Source organism: Cryptomeria japonica, chromosome 5, assembly GCF_030272615.1.
Source record: "Cryptomeria japonica chromosome 5, Sugi_1.0, whole genome shotgun sequence".
Lineage (NCBI taxonomy): Eukaryota > Viridiplantae > Streptophyta > Pinopsida > Cupressales > Cupressaceae > Cryptomeria > Cryptomeria japonica.
In genome coordinates, this window is record NC_081409.1 from 505,496,991 (window position 1) to 505,516,379 (window position 19,389).

The window sequence follows — 19,389 nt, forward strand, 5'->3', positions numbered from 1 at the left end:
TGCATGAGAACAAGGATTTTCCTAATGCATAGAGCGGACTTGGTGATAGAACAAGGATTTTTCCAAGCATAGGGAGGGCGGACTTTGCCTGCAAACAAGGAACCTGCCTACCTAGGAGGGCAGACTTGCTATCAATTCTAGGATTTCATTCCTTGGGGAGGGAAAACTTCACATGCACTTTAGGATTTTTTCACCTTTCCTAGGCAGACTTTGCTTGGATTCAAGGATTTTTCTTCTAGGAGGGCAGATTTGGCATGAAATCATGGAATTTCTCCATGGTTGGAGTGGATTTCAAGAAATTCTTCCATTTTTGAAGCTGACCTCATGTTTGAACAAGAAATTCTTCCACACATCCATTTTTCTTGTGATTTTCCTTTCCTTACAATGAACACTTCTTCTGATTGAGAAACTATCCATGATCTTGGAAAAACGAAAAAGCAACTTTCGATTTTTAGAAAAAAGCAGGTTCCCGGATTGGCCCCAAAATGCCAGAAATAAAACTTTTCGAAAAAGCAAAAATCAGAAAAAATAGGAAGTTGTCAGAATTGATCCCGAAAAATTGCTTTTTTACTCCTTTGACCTGTCTGAGCACATCCGTAGCATCAGAACCTTTCTTTTGGTCACTCTTTCTCCTTATCGATTTGACGATTCCTCCAAAATTTGAAAATCTTGACTCTCTTGCAAAGGCGAGAGACCGGAGACAAAACCCTAAGATGTCAAAACACTATCCTAAAAAGAAAAAAGAATGGGATCCCCATTTGCAATGGGGCGATGTGTGATTATGTCACAGTAGTATGTCAGCCAACAAAATAGTCAGTTTGAGTCTTTTACCTGGACAAGCTGCTAAAGACACTTGGGAATCTTTGATTTGGCCAATCAAGGGGATTTTCTTAGAGTCCATAGAGTAACATCTTCCAAATGTCTTAGTTAAGGATAGACCAAGAGCTCTAGTGGTGGATGCTAGCATGACATTGTCAGATGCTCCAGAGTCGATGATACAATTGTTAAGTCTATGTCCATTGATGAAGAGGGATACGCAAAAAGGATTTGGTTTTAAATCTGGAATGCCAAAGGTATGATTTTTAGTATTGGATGATAGGCTAGAGGTTGAGGTATCAGCGTTAACTGGCTCATCATCACACAAATTAGTTTTAGCGCTTTCTGGCTGGACATACCTAATCAATCTATCAAGCTCGCTAGGGTTCAGTCTAAGATAGTCAGTAGGAGAAATTTGATTTCTGAAGACTTATAGAACTCGACTATGTCAAATGAGTTGGTACCCTTGTTTGTCGGTTGCGATTCCAAAGGCTTGGGAGTACTCTCAGGGGTCTTGAAAGAAGAATTATTTCTTTTAGACGCAAAAGTAGGCTTTTGGAAAGCTGCCATACCTTTTTGATTAACACCACCTTGTTGACTTCTTTTGAGAACTACACATAAAGGGTCATCTTAGGTGGTGAAAATATCCCCTCTTTTTGAGTTGGACTCTTACTTGAAGAAGTTGATTAAAGAGTCGCCATGTGGTTTTGGAACACCTTCCTCATTCACCACTTCCTCTATTGTCTCATTTGTAGCAATCATGTGCATGTATCTGCTCATTTTTGGGTAGGTGGTTTCGTCATGATCAGTCATTAGGTGAAATACGTACATATTACTACTGTCGGTTCCAAGTGGTACTTCTATAGCCAATCTCTTTTAGACAGGTAGTAGTTGTATCTGTTTATTATTACTTCTAGGCTGCTGATTAAAAATCCTTTTGGAAGTATCTTGATATGGTTGTTGAAATGATTGATTTGCCCTGGTAACTGCCTCTTTAGTGTGATGATATCATTTGCTAACCTTAGGATTACTGATCTAAGGACGTCACATGTTGAGCATTGCTTGAATGTAACTCTTTCTTCCACTTTCTTGCGGTAATGAAGTCATCCTCCAATTCTATTTCAGTGGCTTGTGGAACAGTCAAGTTTGCCACCCTAGCCCTTCTTGAATGAAATCTTATATCTGGCTACGTAGAATTGATAAACAAAGAGTCCTATTTGCCAAAAATGTGAGACAAAATTGTTAATCAATAGTTGGGTAAACTGTAAATTAGTTCCGTGCTGAATTTTAGTAAAGGTATAGGTCCTTTCATAAGGATTTTTGTTTAATAAGATTTTAAGGAAAATGAAAAGGTGGGTATACTTTTCACTAGAAAGTAGTAAAGGCAATTCGTGCTTGCACATGCCTATGTTACAAGCACGATTAACAAACTAAAAGATAAAACTCGAAATAAAAGGCTGAATCGAAAGGTTCAAAGACCATTCGTTCAAACTAAATCACAATTGTTATTAACACATCAGTATACGATACCAACGTGAGTGGAAATTTTAATCAAAGATGAATCTCACCGAACTTCCACAAAGAGAGTAAGTATGCTGCAGATGAATATTGTTATCATCAAAGAAGTAATCACACTCATACGTTCATCTAAGTTCGCAGATTCAATAATGAACATCAAAGCAAACTTCAAATTTAATGCACATAGACAATTAATCTTCGATTGGAGGAACAACAAAATTTTATTATTGATCTTCAATTTTGATCATTTCCCGCTCTTATACCACCATATAACAACGATAAAAAATTTGGACCCTCTACAATTAATGCACAGTACTTCAAGTACGTTGTCAGCATGTTGGCCCTAATTGGTTTGGGAGACTTGTCGGTCTCCAACAAGTGTTTAAGAACAATGTCTTGCTTTTGCTTCAACCTTAAATTGGCTGCCTCAATTAAACATTTGATCTCCGTTTTTGTCTTGCCCTTCACTTTAGTTTGGAATGATGTGTTGGGCTTCGATGAAGTTAAATAACTTGTTCGTGGTCTGACCTATATTTTGAAGTTCATATTTCTTCCTTTGTCTTGGAAAATGTTCTTTGTAAAGAGTTGTATTATGAAAACCCCAACAGTCCCACCTTGGAAAAGTTTCCTAGAAAGGTGAGTAGTCGGGGCCCGACTTGGTTAGAAAACCACGTTGGAGTTCAATACCTATTTTAGAACCTATAAACAAAATTGACAAAGACTTAAAACTTAGTGAAGTTTGGACATGATCAAGACTTTAAGGTGAGTTTGGGATGAAGCGTTAGACCTCAAGAAAGCTTTTAGAATCAGACAGCTTAAAGATTTTGAAACAAAGTTTGTGGCGTACATCACTCGAAACTTAAAGCTGAGCTTGAAATTACATATCGAAATCCAACGAAACTTTTGAAAAAGAGGAAAAGGGACGACAAACTTCTTAAGTGTTTAAAACAAGACCACGAAGGCTCGATTAAGTTTGAGAAGACTTGTCAGACTTCGACAATAGTTTGTAACCATCAATGACTAAGTGTCAAGATCATTAAAGATGACACATGGATCTATTTACACACTAGGGTATGAATTGTTGGCCTCAAGCCCAAAACAAAGAGTGAGACTTGGATTTTCCAATTATGGGCAAATTTAAGGCAACATTGTGATAAGATTTTATGTGTATGTATTGAGGGAGAATTTTCCTTGCCTTAAAAGGTATTAAAGCTAGTATTCACGAGCATATACACAGAGCATCAAATGTGAGTCAATTTGGCACCCGGATTTGTGAGTGGAGTTTGGAGTGGTAGAGGCTCGACAAAATTGTTGCACGTGTGTGAGGAGTCTTGATCAATTGAGAGCTAGGAAGCTGCAAAGAATTGATTGTGTGTAGGTTGTTGATTGAGAGTGTGTGGCAAGTGTTTGACAAAATGTCTTGGAGGCAAAGAGAATGTTTGATGATGGAGAAAGTGTTTTTGAAGCCACAAAAAAGAGGAATGAGCCCATTCAGAGGAGCAATGTGCTGCAAACTATTTGCATGTCAGGTGTAAAGTGTTGCAAAGTAGTTGTTGACAGCAATAGCATAAATGCCATTAGAAATGGTCGAGAAGTTGAAATTGAAGACAAGGAAACATCCTAGCTCGTACTATAGTTCTTGGTTGCATGGAGGTCATCAAATTTGGGTGAGTGAGCAATGTGTTGTTGATTTTAGTATATGCTATTTTTAGTAAGTGCTATTTTGGGCGCTTGGCATTCGCCTTAGCTTCAAGTCTGTTTCAGTGTGAATTGGTTTCTCTTTCGATTTGTCGGTGAATTTTTTGAAGTTTTATCTAATATTTTGACTAAAGTGTTTTATAAAGTGACTTTTTAATATTTAACTTTGAGTGTCAAATATTTTGTAAAGTTATGCCCCCAAGTTGGACGCTTGGGTTGTGGGGGGACAAAAGTTATTTTTAAAAGATTTTATTGGGGCCTTTTTTGAGGGAATAAAATATTCAAATATTTGAAATGCCCTAATTTTGTCATGTCCCTAATTTTTGCCCTTCCTTAGTAACATCATTTCTAGCAGGGTTGGTCTTTTATCTGGTTTCCGTAGGCTAGAAAAGCGTGGAGGGAACCAACTCAGGGGCTTAGAGAGTCATGCATGAGCCTTTCAGGCAGTTTGGAGCAGTTGACGACAGTTTCCTAAAATTTAGGAAGGATCCCTATTGTTTAGGGATTGACTGGGAGTGGTCTATGGGGCATCCAGAGACCTCTTGGAACGTTTTGGAGACTTTGAGTGCATCTCCAATTTTCTAGGAGGTGCTCCTATTTTTTAGGAGGAACTCCCAATTCATCGACAAACCTTCCAAAGGCGCACACAACAGAAGACCATTGGGATTCAATTTCAGGTTGATAGATCCAGTCTCCTACTTTTTAGGAGCATCCCTAGATTTTAGGGAAAACTACTAGTTGGCTTATGTGGCTCAGGCATTATCCACATGCAGGTGGCTTCGATCAGTTTACAGTTCTGAGTTTATTTGAGCATTTGATGAATAAAATAGGAAATATAATTAAAAGATGATTATATTAATCACTTATCTGATTAAATTATTAAATAAAAGCCATAGCACCTTTCCTAGGTGTGGCAACTTGGAGGAGTTGGTTTAAGTGATTTTGGCCCCATTCAATGAATAATTGACCCCTGTAGCCAATCGAACTTTTAAAGGGATTGTCTTGCAAATAAAATAAAATTATTTTATTAATTAAAAAGGGCAAATGAAACCCTCATTCGAAATTAGGGTTTGGGCTGAAAATAAAAGGTGTTTGGGAGCTCATTTTGCACATCTATGATTGGAAAATTATTATTTTTAAGAGCCATTTGGTATTTGCAGGTCTGCAACGTCTATTGTAGGTGTCTGAACTGAATTTGGAGATGGAAACCTTCAAATTTGGGTGAGAGGATGAAATCCCTCTCATATTTAAGCTACCGATTTTGCCAGGAATGTTCATATTTTGTCAATAAGGGCCAAAAACCAGTATTTGTTAGCAGCTACAGCAGGGTTACAGTCTGATAATCAGATCTGAGCACTTTGGTTGACACTTTCAGCAAGTTATTGTTTATTCATGACAGCCGTACTTCTCCTAGGTCAGCCGTACCATCCCAATCAGCCTGTGGGATGCAAATAAATTAATAAAGGGGATTTAGCAGCAGCTATTGGTTGGAAAATCATTGTTAGTTCACTAGGACAGAGCAATGATCTCTTCTATGAATTCAAGGCACATTTGAATAATATCAACAAATTGGAGGGGAAAATAGGGTCAATTTGGTGATCACTTCTAGTAAGATTTCAGAATAAGCTTCAGAATTGCCAGCCATCCATTCAATTGTTTCTGATAATTATTGTTTAGAAGCATAAAATTCATTGGAGCTGTTGGTGCACTTTGGAAGTTCCTGTAGCAGTATTTTCCTTCAATAAAGTCAATAAAGAAGCCCTGTAGGGAAGGCGTTGGATCCCTGGTAGGCCAATTTGGCATGTTAGTGTTGAAATTCAATTATTCTTTGCATTTGTTAATTTTTTTTAATAAATCAGACATTCTGAAATTTAGTTTCAGTAGTTGTCATTTGTCATTGCTTGCATTTCGACTTTTCATCATACATTCTATCATCTAAAAACCCCCAAAAATGCATTACCCTCAAAACTTCCTCAAAACTCCAAGTTACAATATGCTGGTCAAAGATTGTATTTGAAATAAAACAAATCAGAATTGGTTCATCTCCAAGTCGGCATCTTGCAAATTTTTCGTCTAATGCCTATATATTGTACCTTGGCTCTTATTTTTGCATACAAGGTTTGCACAAATAACATAATGTTCTTGGAATAAATAGAGAAATTTCTTCTAGGTGTTGTTGAGGACGAAAACCCTTTTCTATCTGCTAGTTTTGGTGGTGAGGGATGCATCCTAGGTGGTCTGGTGGTTTCATTTAGGAAACTCAGAGGTTACTAATGATGTTTGGATTTAGGGTTTCAAAGAAAATAATTTTCTAAGGTAAATTAATGGAAGTTATTGGAGATTGCTGGTGTTGGGATTTTTGGCATTTTGAGTATTGTTTATCAAGTTGATTTGCAGGTGTTTTTGGTGTAGCCATGCACCTCCCTGTGCAAGTGAAAACCCTCCTTTTCCCACACGATGATTAGAGAGTCAATCAAGTGATTTTGTGTATTGTTTCAAACTATTTCTCATCCTTGGGTGATCAGATTAGGGACATTGCATATAGTGATTGTAGAAGAGACTAATTTTTAGTAGGGCTGTACCCTATATGTTTGCTGTTTAGTTTATCATTGGCACATGTGATGACTGAAACCAGGTTTCTTGATGTGGCTTGAGGCATAGTAGAAAAAATCGTTTAGGGAAAAAATCGGCAAACCAAAAGTATAAGATTTTTTGAAAAAATCGGCAAAAAATCTGATTTAAAAAAAACATAAAAAATTGTAGAAAAAGAGACAAAAACTATTTTTTTAAATAACTTCAGGGCATTTCCATAGCATAGAGATATAAAGAAAAAATAAAATAGAGTTAAACTGTGAATTGTAGAAAATAATTTTTTGTTGTTTATATTCATATTACTGATTACATAGGCAAACAATCAGTTAAGTTTTTAAGAGGGCAGATACCAAATAAACCAAGTAGTTTTTTTAAGTCAGATCAAATATTAACTAAGTCTATGAAGTAACTGAGATCAAAAGTTAACAGACAAATAGTAAAAGTGAAAGCCATTTTGAAGTGATCCAAGAATTTCATTGTGACTGAGGCAAGGAGTTTTGTAAGGTTAATTCAATATTTTAGATAGTTTATCAAATCATATTCCACAATTGCAATGCATTATCATAGTAACAAAAATCATTTGGGGAAAAAATCGGCAAACCAAAAGTATAAGATTTTTTTGAAAAAATGGGTAAGAAATTGGATTTAAAAAAATCGTAAAAATTTGTAGAAAAATAGACACAAACTACTTTTTTTTTTAAAACTTAAAGGGCATTTCCATAGCATAGAGATATAAAGAGTAAATAAAATAGAGTTTAACCCATGAATTGTAGAAAATAGATTTTGTTGTTTATATTCATGTTGTTGATTACATAGGCAAATATTCATTTAAGTTTTTAAAAGGGCAGTCACCAAATACACCAAATAGTTGTCTAAGTCTGAGATCAAATATTATCTAAGTCTATGAAGTAGCTAAGATCAAAATTTATCAGATTGAGATCCAACTATTGTTAGGAATTTAATAAAAGTGGAAGCCATTTTGAAGTGATCCAAGACATTGTGATTGAGGCAAGGAGTTTTCTAGGGGTATTAGCTAAGTCTATGAAGTAGCTGTTTATTAGACAGAGATCCAACTATTGTTAGGAATTTAGTAAAAGTGGAAGCCATTTTGAAGTGATCCGAGACTTTCATTGTGATTGAGACAAGGAGTTTAACCCATGAATTGTAGAAAATAGATTTTTGTTGTTTATATTCATATTGCTGATTACATAGGCAAAAATTCATTTAACTTTTTAAAAGGGCAGTCACCAAATACACCAAATAGTTGTCTAAGTCTGAGATCAAAGATTGGCTAATTCTATGAAGTAGTTGAGATCAAAATTTATCAGACAGAGATCCAACAATCATTAGGAATTTAGTAAAAGTGGAAGCCATTTTGAAGTGATCCAAGACTTTCATTGTGATTGAGGCAAGGAGTTTTCTAGGGGTAGTTCAATATTTGAGAAAGCTTATCAAATCATATTCCTAGTTGCAATGCTTTATATTCCCTGATGGAAATTGGTAAGTCTTTTATATGGGGTAGAATTCAACAAAAGGCATTTGTTTAGCTATGTAAAAGATTAGCAAGCCACTAGTTTTGGCAATACCTAGCTTGCAATTACTATTTTGGGTAGAGATAAATTTTAATGATTGTGTTGTGGAGGCTCTTTTATTACAACCATGTAAGCTTGTTTGTTGTCATTTAGATTTATTTATTTTGTGGAGCACTTTAGATATATTGCTCACATAATGAATTTTATGTCTTTGTTTGAGCAAAAATTAACTATATCAATTATAAATTAAAAATCATATATCTATGTCTACATATATTAAATATGCCTTTGAATGTTTAGTGTTGTGGTAGAAAAACTCCATTGGTGAGTTAGCCACTAAAGTTCAAATCCCTACTGGGCCATTGAGCTTGTGGGCTTTCTACCTTTGTTGGGTCGTTGAGCTCGTGGGTTTGAACAAGAGAAGTGTGGGGAATGATGAACCCCCTGAAAATGGACAAAATAACACACTTTTTCAACGTTGATTCCACATTGACTCTGATTTTGTCTCAGACCAACCCTATTTCTAAGCGATTCAGTAATTCCACACGTTTTTCTAGGGTTTTGCAAGTTTTTACAATGATTTTTTCACTTTTTTGCCATTTTTATGGTTTTTAACATGATTTCAACATGATTTAAATGCAAAAAATATTTGAAAATTGGGTCAACGCTTGGTCAACAATTTTCATGAATCGGGAATTTTTTGGGGAATAAATCGGCTAGCTCTAGGATTCAGGATTAATCGGGTATAATCGCGATTTTTTGCAGACTATTGCTTCATTGGTTTGAGGTGGAATAAGTCTCCAATGGTGGTGTTTATGTCTGAAAGATAGATAGCAGGTGTTTATTGATGTTTTGGATGCCAGAAAACAAAAAAATGAATTTTAATAGCAATGACCCCTGTTAGTCCAGTATCTCATTTGGTGTTTCAGAAGTTCTGACTCTTATTTCGGTCATTGGAGTGGTATTTAAGTGTCTGAGCATACTGTGAGAAGTTCTCTTGTGTTGGAGCTCCATATTGACCCAGATCCGTTTTCCCGTTTTCACAGATGATGCAATTTTTACTTGCCCTAAATGATTTGTTTCAAAGTGCATAGGAATCTCAAGTCCATTTTCTAAGTGTGATGTTGATAGTTTTTTCCATTACCAAGAAAAAGAAAGATTAAAATATCAAAAGGATGCATCTCTGAAAAACAAAGACAAGGCTAACTTGTCGGGTTGTAGTCCGAGGCACACCAGTTGGTTTCAAAATTGTGGGACACAGAACCAAGAGATACCATTGCCAAAAACCCTCGAAAATCCAGCATAGGGCACCCCTACCACTGCCAAAAGAAGTCCAGGAAAGGGTGACAGGAAGACTTGTTTTTTTGTGGGCCAGTGGGACCCTCTAGATCTGCCTTTGTCTATCGCTTGCTTGTGTTTCCTGTTCGAACGAAGAAGCCCTCGGTCTCTGTGAACACCTAGCCCTCTTTGTGCCCACTGCTGACAGAGTCCTTTGCGTTCTTTATTGCGTTCAGAAGTGTCCTCTGAGTTCATGAAGGTCCTCTATGTTCACGAAAAGGGCATTTCTCAAGCAAGTTGAAGAGGAAGCAAGGCGAAGGTTATAGAGAAGGCGCAAAGGTTACATAGAAGGTTAAAGACCCCTTGCCAAAATAGCCTTAAAATTATCAAATCAAGAAATACTTCAGAAATGATGCAAGGTCTGAATTTTATTATCAGCGAGGAATTGGTACATGAATTTCAAGAAAGATTCAGACATAAATACCAGTTCGATATAGAGATTATTAATGCATGGTGTTTCCAAGGGCTAGCATTAATTTTAATTGGGAAAACCAAGCAGGGGAAATAATAATTCAATTTCACAGCAAGGGCCACAAACTGGAATAAATAAAAGCTTTTCTCTATCAACAACCTGTCCCAATGCCATTGCCACCTAGGAATGACCCCTGTCCTTAAATCATAGTGTGGATGGCGTGGATCAAAACCCACGATTCATTCAGTCTTCCATCACGCCAGACCAAACAGGGAAAATAATGCCAACGCATAGATGTTCAAATGGCCATGAAAATCTCACACAAAAGTAAAGAGTTGCATCCAAGAGAAGACTCAAGCCAAAATTGTAAGGATCCACACCCTTTAATGTTTACACCAAAAGAAAGGCAGAAGTGGCCAGAAATAATATAAGCCAACACCAAGATAATATCATATGAAGAAATTTGACGACTTCTCTCAATGTATATGGCATAGTATCTATAATAAAGAATCTCTGCAATAAAGCCAAACTCCTGCAGATTTGTTTTCAAAGGAGACTTCACAAATCTGATCAATGTAACTGTGAAAACCTTGCGAAATACCTGAATGATAATTCCTGTGAATGGCTAGGTTAGACAGTTGCACTATTAAAACTAGCAAACCCTTAGGGTTTTCGTCCTAGGGCACACAAGCTTTGAAAAACTCTCCAAAAAAATATTAGAAAATTAATCAAGCATATATCAAGTGAAGCCCAAGCTGCTCTTTTATAACCACTGGAGATGTCTTTTGGTTTTCCCTCTTCTTTCCCGTTTGATTTTCCCTCTCTTGTTAATTTAAATTTTAACTTCAGGAAATAATAATAAAGTGACTTTATTAAAAGACCATTTAATTAACCATTAAAGTCATTTTATAACTTTATTAAATTAATTAAATAATATTACCCTTAAGATTTACTTTTGAGGGATAATATTTAACAATTAAATTAATTAGTTCCCTTAATCCCGAGTATAGTCTACAAGAATTAAATAGGCTAATATCTCCTCTTGGAGCAACTATGTGGAAGGGGACATCACACAAAGGTGCTTCCCCTAGATTGCTACTAGAGGTGCTTCCTCTAGACTGCATTAGGGACTGCCCCCAAGTCTTCACTTTCATTTGAAAAAGCAAAAAATAGAAACAAGTTTGGGTCACATTGGATGGAAAAGTAATTTTTTTTTTGTTCTCTCGAGTTTTTCCCAATTAAATTCCAAGTGATTGAATCATATATATACTTTTGGTTTGCTGAGTCAATCCTAATCTTGAGTGATGCTACAACGGCTTTAACAGCATTGCAAATTTGTTTGAGAGATTAGCACAGAAATCCACATAGAGCAAGTGATGTTGGGGTGAGTGATATAGGCTCCTCTCTATCATAGTTCATGGTTCCATTTGATTTTTGTGCCTGGATATCATTATTCATGAGTTTTTAACCCCTAAAATGATTATATATATAATTTTGTCTCTACAGTTAATACCACATTGTTTATAGTACTAATACTAGTTCACAATGCCCTTTACACTATATTATTCCTTAAACCCAAGCTACCTATTCTCAAGCAAAAAGATACAACCTCTATTTTAACTCAGTGCCATATTTTCCTTTATTTAGGTTATAATTTCTCTCTCACCTTCCTCAAATTAGCCTCCCTTCAATAATCTTCCCAGAATAAAAGTTGATCAATCTCTTCCTTGACAATCCTATATATATATATATGTTTTGTTTCCTCTGGATTTTTTAAATGAGGTTATATTCCTGAAATTTGAAAAATATCTTCTGAGGTTGTAATGGCAACCATGCAAGAAAGAAGGTTCACATTCATTTGGGGTTTATATGGCGCACAGTTTCAAATGGTTTTCAAAATCTTTTGGGCTTCTTTTTAAATCCCTAGCATTCGCCAATGTTCCTGTCTCAACACACTGATGGTTTTTGAACATGTCAATTATATCAAGTTGGTGTCATTTCTGTTTCTCTAAAACAATGCCTTAACATGTAAGGTTTTGATGGTATTTCGACTTTTAGATGTAGTGTAAAAAAAACAGGAATGGCATGGACTGCCATGACATTCCTTTTCCATGGTGGTTTTTTTTTTCCTGTACAGACATTCCTGTGAAGTCAAGTGATAGTGAATTGACAAATGGAATTATTTTATGGAGTTTCAGTTTTATGTAAACGTGGTTTATTAACTTTTTGGTTTAACTCTTTTCCTGATGTGTATGGAAGAAATGGGAAACTTTTAGCAAGTCATCATTGATGGAATCTTATCTTTAACTCTTTGCTTTGATTCTAGGGTGTTGGATTTACAAAGTTAACAAGACATGGAGGAGGGGACCTTGCAGACTTACAAACAAAAAGCCGATCATATCTAGAAAAGGAACTTGTTCTTTGTTTTGGTTCATATGTTGCTGCTAGGCTTCTGCTTCCATCTGAAGAAAGCAATAACTTGTCAAAAATGGAAATTGAAAAGGCAAGACAGGTAGAGACTTGTCAAAATCCATGCGATGTTTTCCCAGATATCAAAAGCTTTGACGTATTTATTTATATTATTCTCATTTCACCTTCCTAAATTGTCAATCCATCTGTCTTGGAGAAATTATAAGTTTCAAATAATATAGAAAGAAGATTCCTCTCTATGCCGAACTTATAACTTATTTACTATTTATGTATCCCTCTGCAGATAGCGACAAGGATGGTGCTTGAATATGGTTGGGGTCCGGATGACAACCATATGGTTTATTGGACTACAAATTTGGTGATTATTTTCTTTTTAAATAATGATTTTTTTTTTCCCACAATCATAGTCTTCTGTTTCTCTTGTTATATACTGCAGCTTTAGACGTTTCTTTTCTTGTTCCGTTCTAGTCCCTCTTTTAGATTTTCTTTTTGTTCATTGTAGTTAAGTTTCACGATTGAGTTACAGTCCATATTGGCAAATCAAAGAATATTTAGTATAAGTTGCTTTAGACATCAGACAGTTGACTTGAGCTTTAAGATTTTATTCAAATAGATATTTTTCCAATTTGGATTTTCTTAAAAATTGCTTTGAGTCTCTGTGGCTCACTTATGTGGTACGGGGTAGCAAAAAAGAATAATTGCTAGGGAACAAGGCTGGTGAAACTATAACTGAAACCAAATTGATATATTACTTTTCCATGAATTGGCCAACTGATTCATTTTATTTCTATCCATGAAATAGAAATTTCAAATATTCCTTGAGACCCTCTGCATTTTATTTCTATCCGTAAATGCTTATGATACATTTTGATTTCAAATGTTAGAGTGGGAGTTGTACGCAGAATTGAATCATATTGAAAATATGAACAACTAGTTAGATAACAATTAGATCTAGAAAGTAGGAATCAGTTTGGTTAATGTAGTTTGCATTAGTTTGTAAAATTGAGTCAGGAATGAGTTTGATGAGAAAAGACACAGGAAGTGAATTGTTTAATCCAAAAGTGAATGTAAAGACAACAATCTGTGAAACTAGTAGAACATGTTTCTTTCCTTATTTCAAACTCAATGGTTCCTCTTACTTTTTAACCTACATATTTCTCACAAATATAACTGTCTGCATCTCTGCAAAACAGTACCATGTACATGCCTTTCCATTAAATGTATTACTAGAAACTAGAAACATGTCCATGGGAATCCAAATTGATTTTTAGGTTGGCACATTTTGTCTTTCGCTAACCTTCACTCTGAGCATGATGATTAAGAGCATAATTAATCTGTGCCAAAGTAAAGATATGTGATGTATACATAAGCAAAATCCAACTCCATTTTAAACCCAAATGCTGGTTACAGTGGCATATTTTGTCTTTCGCTAACCTTCACTCTGAGCATTATGATTATGAACATAATTAATCTGTGCCAAAGTAAAGATATGTGATACGTACATAAGCAAAATCGAACTCCATTTTAATATCTTTGATGTACAGCTTTTATCTTGTCAACTCTAAACCAGGGCATTGAAACATCCATTAAATATACTCTCTTATGTTACCATATAAAGTTGTTGTAACCATATGAAACTCAATGTTCATATCCCCCTTGAACCAGTTTGTCATCAAATCAATTATCATTTGTGTTTCAATCCAATTTGAGTTCTGATGGTCAGTTTGCAATGATCATGTATTGGCCTTTATTTTTCAACTAAGATCATCATTATGTAATCATAACAAGTCCGACAATGAATAACGATAGTGTACAAGCATGAATAGGCATTGACAAAGAAGGTTTGTAATAACACTTGAGTTATGGCACTCTTGTAATTTTGAAGGTCGGATTGTTTTGGCTAGCAAGATGATGGTTGCAGCCCATCAATTCTCTGCTTGGCAATAATAACATAACTAAAAGACCAGAATTTCGACCCAAATCGATCAAGTTTGCTCAATTAAGCAAGAAATCTGCCAAACTCAAGAAGTGGTGACAGTGATGATCTGCTCTGTCCAATCTTACACCTCAACGTTATCCACAGGGCTGGCACACTTTTCTATTGGTTTAGCCAAGTTGAATCTTTGCACGTATCTGCAAAACTAGCAAATGTGTTCTGGAACTCCACCCAAATAGAATCAGGCACACATGTGAATGGGTTAAGACAAGGTATTTCCCTGCCAGTTCAAAAACTTTGACAAACGGGTAAGTTGTTTTCTTCTAACCGGCATTAAGGATTGAAAGAGAAGTAAAATCAAAGTTGGGTGCATATTTTATAGGGTTTAGCTACCCCTCTTCCATGCCAAATATCATATAAAAATGGCAAAAGGTTGAGTGATCTTCACCAAGTTTTGTGATTTGTGAAAGGTGGTGCACATTTTTCATGGAATATATTCTAAGTGGCAAGGTAAGTAGTAATCTGCACCAAGACATAAACCAGTGGTTTCGTGTGCGTTCAGTCCACTCATTGAAAAAAATGGCAAGCTCCAAAGTGATTTCTGCCTGGGTGTGGAGGACTAATATCAGCTGTATATGTTTGATGGTTTAGCCTTCCAAAGTCTCCTTCAATGTACAAAACTAATGATAAAACCATTAGTCATCTCTACCATGATTTTTATAGTTACCCTAACGCAAAAACAACGGGGATAAAATCATGTAAAGAGGAATTCCAATGCCTATAAAGGAATATTGTTCATCAGAGATTCCAAACAATTCAGACTTTTTTATTTGCAACTGAAACTGAGGCTGTCTTCTTCCTTTGCAGGTTTGAGGGTGATGTTCAACACCACTGTAGCAGTGGTGGTGAACTATAATTGATCACAGTTTTCAGCTTCTTTTAAAGGATTTTTCAAGTCTTTGGGAAAGCAATACCAGCAAAATCAGTCTTCCCAAACTCTGCTTTTAGGTTTGAGGATGATGTTCAACACCACTGTAGCAGTGGTGGTGAACTATAATTGATCACAGTTTTCAGCTTCTTTTGAAGGATTTTTCAAGTCTTTGGGAAAGCAATATCAGCAAAATCAGTCTTCCCAAACTCTGCTTTTCTTTTCTTTTCTCTGTTGCTCAGAGTCTTAGATTATACTTGACCTTGGTTGAGTGGCTAATTCATATCAGATTTAAGCAGAGTTATCTGGGGGTGCATCCTCGGGTTTTTTTTAAGGTGTCCCCGTCCTTGGGACACCCTGGGGACAGGGGACACCTAGGGGATGTCCCTATAAATTCTGCATATTGAAAATGAATTCTATAAACAATTTGACTTTGGTACTCAATTTAACACAAATTTGGTATAAGAATTCTGCTAGTTCTTATATGTTAAGGTTCTATATCTAAGTTACCGGTTCGGATTCGGGAGTGGGTTCGGCAATGCGAGCCGGGTTCGTGGGTTCGGGAAAAACACATTTTGCCTTTTGGGTTCGTCCGTACTGTTGTGCGTTGCACACGCTCCCTGTCGCCAATAGGGTCCCCTTCCTTTTTTGGGCCTTTCCGTCTTCGCCCTGTTGAGTTCCGCACAGAGTGTCTCACGTCCTTTCAAGCGAGCTTGCGATCAGTCCGTGAGATGATGATGTTGAGTGGATGAGCTTTTGAATCCGTATGGTCAGTTGAACCCTCGGGCACGAATTCCAAGAGATTGTTCAAGCTTGTGAAATCGCCTTAAATAGGCGTGGGATGATAGAAACTGGCGAAGTCCGCCAAGTTAAAGGACAGCGCATCTGAAGGTCGCATGAGGACCCAAAGACGCCAATTTTCGCATAAGAATAATGGGAGAGATTACATGATGTTTTTAGAAGTTTGCACGATTTGTATGAATGTCGATTTTCGCCATCCGGAAGGTAAAGGAGGGGCGAAAACCTTAAACACGCCCAAGTACCGAAATTCAGACCTTAAGGCCGAAATGAAAAAAAATAAGAAAGTTTGCAAAATGGCCAAAAGGGCCGAAATTCGGACCTTTAGGCCGAAATGTCAAAAAAAGAAGAAAGTTCGCAAAATGGCCAAAAGGGCTGAAATTTGGACCTTAAGTCTGAAATGAAATAAAATAAGAAAGTTTGCAAAATGGCCAAAAGGGCCGAAATTCGGACCTTGAGGCCGAAATGTCAAAAAGAGAAAGTTTGCAAAATGGCCAAAAGGGCCGAAATTGACAAAGGTGCGAAAAGTTCGAAGTTGGCGAAATAAGCCAAATCGGCGAAATTTGCAAACACCTCAAAAGTGCCGAAGTCTTCAAAATGGGTCAAAACCCCGAAAATCGCGTTTTAAGGTGAAAATGCATTAAAGTTAGAGAGTTTGTAAAACTCCTAAAATCGCCGAAGTTGGCAAAATGGTTTCAAATGCCGAAGTTTCAAAAACCTCCACATCCCCGAAATTCGCATAAGGAGGGAGGAGTGTTAAAAGTAAAGTGTTCAAACTCCTTCAAAGGTTCGAAATTCGCCATATAGGAAAAGTGCGTGAAAATAAAAGCTTGCAAAACTCCCCAGCTCACCGAAAATCGCGATATGGGGACAAAGCGAGGGTTTTAAAAGTAGAGTTTTCAGTGCGCTTCAAATCGCCGAAGTTCGGCAACTAACAACAAAGCGCGAAGTGTTTAAATTGGCAAAATCCCCCCATTCCTCCGAAATTCGCCATATAAGAAAATGCAGAAGTCAGAACCACCAAGAACTCTCCCATTCAAATTTGCAAATCGTGCAATTTCTCGCCATTCATTTTCACCGGGTAAGTGTGCTTTACCTCTCTCGATCCTTTGAAATATTTGCAAAGTGGATAGATGTGTGTGCAAAAAATTGATTAAAATGCTTAAGTCTTCAAAATCGCATCTTTTTACGTTTGTAAGGCGTCATGCAAAGCGATTGAAATCAGAATTTACTCCTAAGAATCAGCTAGAAAATGCATTTTTTTTTTAAACTTAGGAAAATTTCTCAAGCTTTATCCATTTTGAAATTAATGCCTAAGTGTAAATCCGCAATTGAGAAGCTTCATAAATATTCATGTTTAAATCAATCAAGTTTTTAGCCAACGAAATCATGTTGTTCTTTCAATTCAGGTTTTCTTTGAATTGATCCTTGAATGTTGACATATCCTTTATCTAACCCGCTTTACTTCCTTTTTATCGCCTCATAATTAGCGTTCGGCTGTGCAGGATAAATGCCTAAATGGGCAGTAGAATCATCAAAGACGCCTGCTATAGTCGAGACATCGCGAGCATCCAAGTCAGGTATCCCTCGCAAAGTCGAAAGGATGAAGTATTTGTATCAGAGAGGGGGACTGAGGGAGTCAAAAGTTCAGAGTGTCTGGGACAATGTCGGTGATACTGATTTGGGCTATATTGATATCCAGGATTTCAAAAGCCGAGTCTTCTCCCCTCATGCCTATGGCAGGCCTAGGCAGATGATGGAAAGTGGCATCGCCCAAGCAGTGGGATTTCCCCCAGGAGTGCAAAACTATGTGTTAGTAGTGGATGCTGCCTGACATTACCAACCAGGTTCCAGATTGGTGCTCCTCAAGGACATGGTCCTTGCTAACTTCACTCCTGAGGCCATTGGCTACGCATTTGATATTCCCTTCCCAAACAATCCCACAGCCACGACTATAGATGAAGCGCAGGGGGCGTATGATATGAATCCTGCCAGATGCAGAAAACTGATCAATGAAGAGTGGTATAGGGAGAGAAGACCTCCAAGCATCAGAATTGGGAAAAAGACCCCAAGAAGTGACTTTCACAATGAGCATGGGGACATGGTCACATTGCTCAATAGGGTTATGGGACTCCCCAAATCCAACTACTTTGAAGAATGGATGTTTTACTTCACAAAACAGGTCTTCGCTGGGAAATCCAAGTTTGATTGGGCCCAGATCATAAGCGACAATATCCACACCCAGCTGATCGAACTTGAGGCAAAGAAGTACTTCACTATGACATCCTATTTAGTCTACATGTTCGCCAGGAACCAGCCACTGCCAGGTTTGATAATGAAAGGTGAATTTGGGAATGGACCTGATCAGGTAAAAGTATACAATTGTTACCCACAGCTACACTATCAAGATATAGCTCAAAGAGAAAAGAACAACCCGACTTGTGCAGTTGGTCAGTATGAGCGCGTCAACGACGCCTTCACAATGCGCTTGGTCAGGCTTATGCAGGGAGGATTACACATAAGGTTCTCAGAGCAAGCTACTATTCTAGTACAGAGATATGGAGCCTGGTTCATCCAGTTCCCAAGGTTCTCCTACATCCGGATAGCTGGCTTTGATGGTTCCCCTCTCCGGTTTCCACGGTACCCAACCGACAAGATAGTTCTTATGAAGGTCACAAGGCAGTCAGGTCCGACCGAAAGCTTACTCAGAGACAACAAGCAGGTTGGATTCGCATTTCCCATGATTATAGGCAACCAGGATGTCCATCTAAAGACCCCATCCCAGGCGGAGGAATCCTTTGTAGAGTTGGCCTCCTATGGCCTACAAGAGCATTTTCCAAGGAAATGCTTCGATCACGACAATCTGGCGAAGAGAGCCTATGGCAGGCGATACAGAGCAAAATAATCAATTGAAGATTTTTGGAAAACTGCTTTGATGACTATGAGGTCCGAAGGCGTGAATATTCGAGGCTGAGTGTGCAGCAAATGCGACTCTATGATTATCATCGGGTACTCATAGATTCAGGAAATTGCCTACAAGTCTGGGAATTTGAGGCAGTAAGGTATCTTTTGCCAGGTGTTGATTGGACACAAGACTCGATCACTGATTTTGAGGCAGTCATGGCAGCCCCAGGAAGATATATAGACCAATGGTTGCATCAGCAGATTGAGCGACTAATTCATGAAGGAGTCCAGTTCGCTTACCACTTAATGGGTAACCTTGATTCTCAGTCCTCCGGAGATGAGGGAACTTCCAGTGCACCTAAGGAAGAGATTGAAAAGCCTGAGAAAAGGAAGAAGGCTAAGGCCAGTAGAGGAACTCGGATGTCCAAGAGAACAAGAAGGGAAAAGATTCCCATTAGGAGACCAGAGGTCACTTCATCGTCAAAGG

The 19,389-nt window shown here is 37.4% G+C and overlaps 1 protein-coding gene across 1 annotated transcript in view; it reads left to right on the forward strand.

Moving 5' to 3' along the window:
• The window catches only part of LOC131064883 (probable inactive ATP-dependent zinc metalloprotease FTSHI 5, chloroplastic), a 275,944-nt gene that overhangs the window by 169,454 nt on the left and 87,101 nt on the right, over positions 1-19,389 (forward strand). The window contains exons 14-15 of the mRNA XM_057999211.2: positions 12,233-12,418; positions 12,620-12,694. Coding sequence (XP_057855194.1) covers positions 12,233-12,418; positions 12,620-12,694 — 261 coding nt within the window. The remainder of the gene's footprint in view (positions 1-12,232; positions 12,419-12,619; positions 12,695-19,389) is intronic.